At 42.5% G+C, this 11702-nt stretch overlaps 2 gene segments (V, D, J or C); both read left to right on the top strand.

The window, feature by feature from the left end:
• The first annotated feature begins 2087 nt into the window (after positions 1-2087).
• LOC130277109 (Ig heavy chain V region 6.96-like) lies at positions 2088-2547 on the top strand. The segment is given in 2 exon segments: positions 2088-2133; positions 2225-2547. Coding segments are annotated over 2 exon segments (369 nt in total).
• A 7441-nt stretch (positions 2548-9988) lies between these two features.
• Positions 9989-10445, top strand: LOC130365859 (Ig heavy chain V region 914-like). The segment is given in 2 exon segments: positions 9989-10034; positions 10126-10445. Coding segments are annotated over 2 exon segments (366 nt in total).
• Positions 10446-11702: the final 1257 nt, after the last annotated feature.

The raw sequence follows: 11702 nt of genomic DNA, 5'->3' as shown, positions 1-11702 counted from the left end.
TACACCCCTCTGTCACTAATGTACACCCCTCTGTCACCCATGTACACACCTCTACACCCCTCTGCCACCACTGTAAACCCCTCTATGACCCCCTACACCCCCTCTGTAACCCCCATATACTCCTCTACACACTGGTCTCCTATTTCACCCATGTACAGCCCTCTGTCTCCCCCATACACTCTTCTACACATCTGTCTCCCATGTACATCCCTCTGTTACCCCTTTACACCTATACGCCCCTGTATTCCTCTTCACTTGTAAAATGCTGGTAAAGTGCGGATCCTAATAGATTTGTTTTGCAGGTTTAACGGTGAAGAGTTGTGGCAGGAAGAAATTATCAGGACGGTCCAGACCAGATGAACGAAGCTGATCAGAGAAGACGTCACATATGAGTTGCTGTGTAAAGCAGCACTTTAAACTACATACCCACTGATAAATAGATATTGGAATTTGTGTGCATTGCTGCTTTTTTTTATTATTATTTTTATTTATTTTCTTTGCTCGTCAACTTCAGTCAGGGTGCCCAGCAGATTTTTTTTTTTTTTCGGAGGGGTGCCCCGAGCCGAAAAAGGTTGGGAAACACTAGTATACAGGATTTGGTCAGTAACAGTATGATGGTAATATGTATGGTGATAATATTCCTCGTTGTATACTGGTATTATTGGTAATATTGGTCAGTATACAGGATTTGGCCAGTAACCATATGATGGTAATATGTAGGGGGATAATATTCCTCCTTTTATAGTGCCATTATTGTTAATATCAGTCCAAGTATAGAGGACTTGGTCAGTTACAGTGTGATGGTAATATTTCCTTTCCTCCCAAACTATTGTTACTTGGTAAATGTATGACTTATATAGACATATACAGTATTATAATGCATGGAAAATTGACACATATATAAATTGCGCCAGCATAGTGAAATACAATAGCAATTTATTTCTTTGAAATATATATCGTGGAAATAAAAAATATATATATATTAGTGTACTGTAAAGGGATAAATCTAGGCGTGGCTACCGATTGCTAATGCGATGCTGTGGGGTTGGTCTGCAATTATTTCCAGGGCTGGTTTTCAACCCCAGTCCGGCCCGGGGGAGTACTATACTTACCAAGATGCATACACTACTTAAAGGGGTTCTCCACCCCTAATCATCATATCCCCTATCTAAAGGATATGGGATAAAATGCCTGATTGTGGGAGTCTTGCCATTGGGACGTCACACCCCCTCCCATAGACATGAATGGAGGGGGCATGATGTCACGACCATGGAAGCCCGAACCCAGCATTCCTGAACATAATGTTCAGAATGTCTGGGTGCCGGAGGTTGGACACCCACAATCAGACATTTTATGCCCTTTTCTATGTATGGGGGATAAGATGTCTAGGGGTGGAATACCCCTTTAACAAACACATTGCATGTTACTCCTTCGGGCTTCTATTTTAGATTAGCACAACAGGAAGCCAATCTTAGAAGGCTCACTGATTCCATATTTTATTTTCATTGATGTCTGATGTAAAAACATTCAGTGACATAAAAGGAGATTTATAAAAATGTCTAAAAGAAAAGTGTCTTTATTTCCCATGGCAGCCAACCACAACACAACATTCATTTTATATTCTGCTCTTGAACTATTAGCAACAAAAATAGGTTTCCTTTCGAAAGTTTTCAAATATTTGCCCCAGTATTTTCAGAAATATATATGAAATATGTGCATTATACTCCATTTCATTTTGGGATAAGAGTCTTTATAATGTTCTGGCAGTCTGAATTTCACCCTCACTGTAGATGTCATGGATATACTGGCAGTGCCTGCAAGACCATCATCAAAACACTTGTCATGGTGTAACAGGTTTAAACCATTTTCCCACATGTTGTGTTACTATGGGAATAGTATAAATTAAAGTTGCGAATTTAATAGCATTTCTATTGTCAGCAACTAAATCACTCACAGAACCACAGATGTATATATAATTGTCACTAAGTAAATTACATGATGTCACTTCCTATAGTGTAAGATCTCCCCCATAATAAAGACAGTGATGCCAGATCACACATCACCTCCTACATCTACACCCAGCAGCAATGAAGACTTTCCTGCTCCTCTTTATATCACTGGCCTGCTTGTCAGGTGACCATTACTAGAACATTACAATAAAGATATTACTATCACTATGATGAGATGTTTCTATGGATGTCACCTTATTCTCTCTATTTTCCAGGTGTCCAGTCTCAGCAACTTGTCCAGTCATCAGACCCAGTGGTGATAAAGCCCGGAAATTCCTATAGAGCCTCATGTACGGCTTCTGGATTCACCTTCAGTGATTACCATATGCACTGGGTTAGACAGAGTCCTGGCGGAGGATTACAGTGGGTTGCTTATATCAGTGGCCCCTCTGGAAGCAACATAGCCTATCATGATTCTGTCCAAGGACGATTCACAATCTCCAGAGATAACAGTAATAACCTGTTATATCTACAAATGACCAACATGAAGACTGAGGACTCTGCCGTGTATTACTGTGCTAGGGATGCACACTGGTAAAAACATATCCTTAGTCATACAAAAATGTTTCCAAAACTTACTCCTTTTTTCAGTAGATGGCAGCAAAACCATTTCTTACTATACAGAATTCATTACAATGAGATAAAGAATAATATAAATAGCCATCAAATGACCAACCACATTAATAATAGTTCCCTATATTATCCTGCATTTTGCGTTGCTTTCTTTGTGGGTTTTAATTCCCTATTAAGTTTTTTTCCAAGGTATTTACTAATGTTTTCCGACATTTTGCAATGTTTGCCACATTTGACTTTTTATCACAACTGTTCTGAGCTGTGTAGTTTTCCTCAGCTCAAATCCACCATATTTCCTGTGGAAACCTTAGTAAATATGTTGGGATTTTTGGAAAATGTCGGAGACACACCCGCTTTTCGGTGTTCAAACCCCTTTTCACAATGTCCACAGCCCTTTTCAGGGTTTCTTAGTAAAATGGAGAGTTGGTCTGGTTTTTACTTTTTTTTGGGGGGCAAATTCTGATGCAGACACAATTTGGGATGCAATGCGCCAAATTCTTGAACACAACCCGACAAAACAGGTCAGGTTTACCATAGTAAATCAGGGCCTTTCTTTTCAACTTACTTCACAGGGTTGCTTCCCCATTTGCACAGTAAAAGTGCTGTTAAAAGCAAAGGGCCACAAAAATTAGCTTGGATTGTCATTCTCTCACTAGTCCAATGTGGCTGAAAGCTCATCCAGTCAATTTCTATTGCCATCTAAACAACATTTTTGACATGCCATGTCTATACAGACATGTCATAGGTTTGGATTGTTTGGATCTCAGTGCTGACAACCTCTAAGATGGTTTGATACAGCCGGGAGAAGCGTGCGTCAGAAAACTTCACTCCCTACCTCTGAGCTTGCTTTTCCCGGCTATACTTCCCACTGCAAGAGACTGGCTACATAGATAATAATGATGTTTGTCTCCTGTAGTGAGTCAAAGATATCCCTTTACCGGGGAGTAAAGAACTCTGCCACATGCTTCTTTCGGTTTTATCTGGTGTGGGACTTAGAACCGAGACCCTGACCGGTCAAAAGTTCTGACATGTCTGCATGTCATGTCAAAAGATTGTACAATTGGCTAAGACTTTGCACATTCTTAGTGGGTGCTTTAGATATCTGCTGCAACTTCTACATGTGCCTGCATTGAATACACTTCTCTACTTTGCCTTATTAAGCTCCTGCTTCGAAACTGATGTGTAGTCACTAAATAGACCCTCAATCTACTTTAATTCTGCATAACACACCTCAGCAGCCCCACACAGAATTCTAGGTCAGAGAACACAAATATCTGTGTGAAACCAGACTGAAAATAATGTCCCATGTTGTACTGTTACATTATTTTAGAGCATAATTTTACTTTACTTTGAAATTCCACTTGGAAATTCTAGTGCAGCAGAGGCTCATTGCTGTCAATGGTATTTCAATGCACAGTGCACACTATGAAATTTCAGCAGTGGAGCTTTCTGAGAGAAACTGTGTGGAATACATTGCCATCTATTAGGACCAGCAATGTCCGTGCGGTCCTTGCACTGACTGGTTCAGTCGGCACTGGACACCCTTGGAATCTCCGCCAGAAATTTCTCACCCAAGAGATATTGCATAATAAATATGTAAAATTTAATAGGGGGCTCTATGACAGAATTTTTATTGGACTGAAAAAGTTGCAAACTTTCAGCCATTCAGGCTTCTGCCTGCTCCCCCATATCTGGATAGATGAGGAGAAGCAAGTTAGTAATATAGAGGAGAAGAAAGTGGAGGTCACCTGTGGACCTGTACCTCACCACATGAGGACAGGCCTAGAAAATCAAGTTACTGCATTGTTCATGAGTGACAACATCCTTCACAGGATTCCACTGACCAGGTCATCCAGCAAATCTGTCCATTCAAGTTCAGACCCAAATGGGGAGAAGCCCATGGATCCCATTTGCAATAGAAGAAGAAACTGGATAGAAAGCATCAGACAAGTCCAAACCAAAAGTATAAGTCCAACCTGGTGGTAGACCCTTATATAGGATTTGAAGTGAAGACCAGAGTCAGTGTTTGTTAGCTCCAAGGTCTTAAGCAAATTGCTCAGTCAAGCTACAAATCCCAGCCTAAAATATAATTCTGTTAAAGGGGTACTCCGCCCCTAGACATCTTATCCCCTATCAAAAGGATAGGGGATAAGATGTTAGATCGCTGCGGTCCCGCTGCTGGGGTGCCCTGGGATCCCCGCTGCGGCACCCTACCATCATTACTGCACAGAGCGAGTTCGCTCTGTGCGTAATGACGGGCGATACGGGGGCCGGAGCAGCGTGATGTCATGGCTCCGCCCCTCGTGACATCACGGCCCGTCCCCTTAATGCAAGTCTATGGGAGGGGGTGTGACGACCGCCACGCAACCTCCCATAGACATGTATTGAAAGGGGCGGGCCGTGACGTCATGAGGGGCGGAGCAGTGACGTAACGATGCTCCGGCCCCTGTACTGCCCGTCATTACGTGCAGAGCGAACTCGCTCTGTGCTGTAATGAGAGCGCGATGCCGCAGCGGGGATCCCAGGGCTCCCCAGCAGCGGGACCACGGCGATTTGACATCTTATCCCCTATCCTTTGGATAGGGGATAAGATGTCTAGGGGCGGAATACCCCTTTAAGCAAGAAGCTAGTCAGCAAGTACTACAAATCCCATGATTTCTAAAGTATCCTTTAGCAAACAATGCCTTGAATATTGAACTGTTCATATTTAACCTGCAAGTTCCTGAGTAAAGTTTCCTTAACCCTGCATCTGTGGTCTTTATTGCCAATGCACTTGGCCCAGGAAGCTGCTATCTATGGGTTGGGAGGTTAATACTACCCTGGCGTCAGGAACTCTAATTCAGTTTCACTATCCTGTTTAATACACTACAACATGCCACCCAGTTAGTCACCACATATTCCGCTCTTAAACTATTGACAACAAGTAAAATGTATATAATTAATACAGTATACTCTGTTTCCTATTTAAATACATTTTTTATAATGTCCTTGTAAACTGTATTTCAGCCTCACTGCTGATGTCACAAGTAACATGTTTAACCCCTTAACGACCACATACGTAAATGTACGTCCTGGTTTGGCGGTACTTTGCGCACCTGGACGTACATTTACGTCCTGTGTATGACCGCGAGCATCGGTGTGATGCTCGGAATAATACACGGCAGGTTCCAGCCGCTATCAGCAGCTGGGAACCCGCCGGTAATCTCCGACATCCGCGATCGCGTGGATGTCTGCCATTAACTCCTCAGATGCCGTGATCAGTACACATCATGGCATCTGCGGCAATGCACATGTTAAAACAGAGGATCGGATCACCTGCCTGTGGCGATCCAATCATCTATAATGGCGGACGGAGGTCCCCTCACCTGCCTCCGTCCATCTCCCGGCGTCTCCTGCTCTGGTCTGAGATCGAGCAGATCAGAGCAGAAGATGACTGATAATATTGATTAGTTCTATGCTCTATGCATAGTACTGAACAGTACTTTATCAAAAGTGTAAAAAAGAAAGTTGAAAAATGTAAAAATAAAAAGTAAAAAAAAAGTGAAAAATCCCCCAATAAAAATGAAAATTGTCAGTTTTTCCCATTTCCCCCCCAAAAAAGCATAATTAAAAAAAAAAAAAAACATATTTGGTATCGCCGCATGCATAAATGTCCAAATTATCAAAATATGATGTTAATGATCCCATACGGTAAACGGCGTAAACGTAAAAAATAAAAAAAGTCCAAAAATGCTGCCTTTTGTCACATTTTATATAAAAAAAAAAAATAATGAAAAATTAACTAAAAGTTTTATATATGCAAATGTGGTATTGGTAAAAAGTTCAGATGACAGTGCAAAAATGATCCCTCATACCGCCCTATACATGGAAAAATTAAAAAGTTATAGGTGGTCAAAATAGGGCAATTTTAGATTACTATAAAAAGTTTTAGATTTTTTTTAAGCGGTACAAAAATATAAAAGTATCTAGACATGGGAATCATTTTAATCGTCTTGACCCACAGAATAAAGAACACGTCATTTTTACTGTAAAGTGTATAGTGTGAAAACAAAACCTTCCAAAATGTGCAAAATTGTGGTTTTCATTTAAATTTCCTCCCTAAAAAATGTTTTTGGGGTTCGCCATCCATTTTATGGTAAAATTAGAGGTTTCATTACAAAGAACAATTGGCCACGCAAAAAACAAGCCCGTTTATTGGTCTGTAGATTAAAATATAAAAGAGTTATGGATTTTAGAAGGCGAGGAGGAAAAAACGAAATTGCAAAAATAAAATTGGCCTGGTCCTTAACCCCTTCAGGACGGAGTCCATTTTGGCCTTAAGGACCGGAGCGTTTTTTGCACATCTGACCACTGTCACTTTAAACATTAATAACTCTGGGATGCTTTTAGTTATCATTCTGATTCCGAGATTGTTTTTTCGTGACATATTCTACTTTAACATAGTGGTAAATTTTTGTCGATACTTGCATCCTTTCTTGGTGAAAAATCCGTAAATTTGATGAAAAATTTGAAAATTTAGCATTTTTCTAACTTTGAAGCTCTCTGTTTGTAAGGAAAATGGATATTACGAATACTTTTTTTTGGTTCACATATACAATATGTCTACTTTATGTTTGCATCATAAAATTGATGAGTTTTTACTTTTGGAAGACACCAGAGGGCTTCAAAGTTCAGCAGCAATTTTCCGATTTTTCACAAAATTTTCAAACTCAGTATTTTTCAGGGACCAGTTCAGGTTTGAAGTGGATTTGAAGGGTCTTCATATTAGAAATACCCCACAAATGACCCCATTATAAAAACTACACCCCCCCAAAGTATTCAAAATGACATTCAGTCAGCGTTTTAACCCTTTAGGTGTTTCACACGAATAGCAGCAAAGTGAAGGAGAAAATTCACAATCTTCATTTTTTACACTTACATGTTCTTGTAGACCCAATTTTTGAATTTTTACAAGGGGAAAAAGGAGAAAATGTATACTTATATTTGTAGCCCAATTTCTCTCGAGTAAGCACATACCTCATATGTCTATGTAAAGTGTTCGGCGGGCGCAGTAGAGGGCTCAGAAGGGAAGGAGCGACAAGGGGATTTTGGAGAGTACGTTTTTCTGAAATGGTTTTTGGGGGGCATGTCACCTTTAGGAAGCCCTTATGGTGCCAGAACAGCAAAAAAAAAACACATGGCATACCATTTTGGAAACTAGACCCCTCGGGGAATGTAACATGGGATAAAGTGAGACTTAATACCCCACAGGTGTTTCACGACTTTTGCAAATGTAAAAATAAATAAATAAATTTTACCTAAAATGCTTGTTTTTCCAAAAATTTTACATTTTTAAAAAGGGTAAAAGCAGAAAATACCCCCCAAAATTTGTAACACAATTTCTCCCGAGTACGGCGATACCCCATATGTGGCCCTAAACTGTTGCCTTGAAATACGACAGGGCTCCAAAGTGAGAGCGCCATGCGCATTTGAGGCCTAAATTAGGGACTTGCATAGGGGTGGACATAGGGGTATTCTACTCCAGTGATTCCCAAACAGGGTGCCTCCAGCTGTTGCAAAACTCCCAGCATGCCTGGACAGTCAACGGCTGTCCGACAATACTGGGAGTTGTTTTTCAACAGCGGGAGGCTCCGTTCTGGAAACAGTGGCGTACCAGACGTTTTTCATTTTTATTGGGGAGAGGAGGGGGGCTGTGTAGGGGTATGTGTATACGTAGTGTTTTTTACTTTTTATTTTATTTTTTGTGTTAGTGTAGTGTAGTGTTTTTAGGGTACAGTCGCACGGGCGGGGGTTCACAGTAGTTTCTCGCTGGCAGTTTGAGCTGCAGCAGAAAGTTTGCGGCAGCTCAAACTTGCAGCCAGATACTCACTGTAAGCCTCCGCCCATGTGAGTGTACCCTGTACGTTCATATTGGGGGGGGGACATCCAGCTGTTGCATAACTACAACTCCCAGCATGCCCGTTGGCTGTCGGTGACTGCTGAGAGTTGTAGTTTTGCAACAACTGTAGGCACACTGGTTATGTATCACTGAGTTTGTGACCTAACTCAGTGTTTCACAACCAGTGTGCCTCCAGCTGTTGCAAAACTACAACTCCCAGCATGTACGGTGCATGGTGTACGGTGACTGCTGAGAGTTGTAGTTTGCAACAGCTGGAGGCACACCGGTCATGAAACACTTAGTTAGGTAAAAAAAAAAACTCTGAGTTTCACAACCAGTGTGCCTTCAGCTGTTGCAAAACTACAACTCTCAGCAGTCACCGACAGCCAACAGGCATGCTGGGAGTTGTAGTTATGCAACCAGCAGATGCACCACTACAACTCCCAGCATGCACTTTAGCTGTTTGTGCAAGCTGGGAGTTGTAGTTATACAACAGCTGAAGGTACACTTTTCCATAGAAAAAATGTGCCTCCAGCTGTTGCAAAACCATAAGTCCCAGCATGCCCATAAGGGAATGCTGGGAGTTGTGGTGGTCTGCCTCCTGCTGTTGCATAACTACAGCTCCCAGCATGCCCTTTTTGCATGCTGGGAGCTGTTGCTAAGCAACAGCAGGAGGCTGTCACTCACCTCCAACGATCCTGCCGCACAGGTCAGTCCCTCGTCGTCACCGCCGCCGCCGCTGCTCCTGGGGCCCCGATCCCATTATTGACGCCGGGGATCGGGGCCCCCAGCACCCGGGGTGCACGTCCCGCACCCGCTTACGCCCTCCGGAAGAGGGGCGGAGCGGGTGCGGGAGTGACACCCGCAGCAGGCGCCCTGATTGATCGGCCGGTAATCCGGCCGACGAATCAGGGCGATCGTGAGGTGGCACCAGTGCCACCTCACCCCTGCAGGCTCTGGCTGTTCGGGGCCGTCTCTGAACAGCCAGTAATTCCGGGTCACCGGGTCACTGGAGACCCGATTGACCCGGAATCGCCGCAGATCGCTGGACTGAATTGTCCAGCGATCTGCGGCGATCGCCGACATGGGGGGGCATAATGACCCCCCTGGGCAATATGCCGGGATGCCTGCTGAACGATTTCAGCAGGCATCCGGCTCCGGTCCCCAACCGGCTAGCGGTGGGGGCCGGAATTCCCACGGGCGTATGGATACGCCCTCGGTCCTTAAGGACTCGGGATGCAGGGCGTATCCATACGCCCTATGTCCTGAAGAGGTTAAGGTGAAAATGTGCTTGGTCCTTACATTTGCCCACATGCTGTGTTACTATATTTCGGAATAGTATAAATAAAAGTTGTGAATTTAATAGCATTTCTATTGTCAACAACTAAACCCCTCACAGAACCACAGGTATATATATTCTTCACTAAGGAAATTACATGATGTCACTTCCTATAGTGTAAGATCTCCCCCATAATAAAGACAGTGATGACGGATCACACATCACCTCCTACATCTACACCCAGCAGCAATGAAGACTTTCCTGCTCCTCTTTATATCACTGGCCTGCTTGTCAGGTGACCATTACTAGAACATTACAATAAAGATATTACTATCACTATGATGAGATGTTTCTATGGATGTCACCTTATTCTCTCTATTTTCCAGGTGTCCAGTCTCAGCAACTTGTCCAGTCATCAGACCCAGTGGTGATAAAGCCCGGGAATTCCTATAGAGCCTCATGTACGGCTTCTGGATTCACCTTCAGTAGCTACTGGATGAGCTGGGTTAGACAGAGTCCTGGCGGAGGATTACAGTGGGTTGCTCGGATTAGTAGCGGTGGGGGCAGCACATGGTATCATGATTCTATTAAAGGACGATTCACAATCTCCAGAGATAACAGTAATAACCTGTTATATCTACAAATGACCAACATGAAGACTGAGGACTCTGCCGTGTATTACTGTGCTAGGGAAGCACACTGGTAAAAGATATATTCTGAGTCTTACAAAAATTTGTCTCAAACTTCCTCCTTTAGTCAGTAGATGGCAGCAAAACTAACTGTTACTATATTCTGTAGAATAAAATACAATGATATAAAACAAAGTGCAGTAGAATCTCCCAATAGCGGACACTCACGGGGAATAAAAAGAAGTGTGCGCTATTAATAGATGTGCCCTATTGGAAAAAAAAGCTCAAAAATCTTTCTATATGACGGAATACTGTACTGTACTCACTCCAGACATGTAAAACATGGAAAATACCTACATAAACGAGGTAATAGTAATCACACTGTAATAATATGCCCTGAAACAGTGGCTAAATATCATAAATGTAAAAAATACCCATGGTAAAGCCTAAATTATAGACTCCAAAAAATGGAGCTACTCAAAATTAGTGAATTAAATCTTTATTGTACACAAATCACAAGGTTTAAAAATACATGATTAAAAAAGGAGGAAATCGACACAGATAGACGGCAAACCTGGGACATATGTGTGTTAGAGCATAAATAAAGGTGCAAAAGTGCTGGCATAGGGAAAGATGGTATTTGTAGCTTCTGGGATAATTGAACTACTCTACTAAGTTAGAGAATCGCAGCAATGGACAATCAAGCTGATAGATACACACCACAATGCAGAGTAGCTACTACAAGTCCCAGGATGCTGCCACCCCTTAGTGTAACAACTAGAGATGAGCGAACTTTCCAAAAATTCAATTTGGCCGATTCGCCGAATTTTCCCGAAAAGTTTGTTTCGATCCGAATTTATTTGCGGCGAATCGATGTTAAAAAAGGCTATTTCTAGCCTACATACAGCCTCTATATGGGTATAGAATACTTTGCTGTGTCCTAAAACGCATATGGAGTGTGCTGGGGTCGTGAAATAATACTGTTATTCAGAATAGCATGCAGATTACCGGCATCGCTCTTAGAATCACTGCCGCACAGCAGCACAATGACAGAGCCTGGTGGTGGCATCAGTGTCAGGAGACCATATAGTGACTGAATGACATAGCGTGGACATGTTGGCAGTAAGAGGAGAGCATTTAGTGGCTGAATGGCACAGCGTGGAGTTGGCTGATGCACTAGTACACTACACAACAGGGCTTCACAATCCCTCCCAAAAAAACAACACAATATATGACATTTTTGACAAAGATTTCTCATTGGTAGCAACCGCTATCCAAAAATTAGAAATTTCCAGGCCCCACCTCTGCGGCATCAATAACCCATATATTGCCTG

This window comes from Hyla sarda, chromosome 1 (genome assembly GCF_029499605.1).
Source record: "Hyla sarda isolate aHylSar1 chromosome 1, aHylSar1.hap1, whole genome shotgun sequence".
NCBI lineage: Eukaryota > Metazoa > Chordata > Amphibia > Anura > Hylidae > Hyla > Hyla sarda.
Note: the sequence above shows the minus strand (reverse complement) of the source record. Positions and strands in the feature narration are given on the sequence as shown.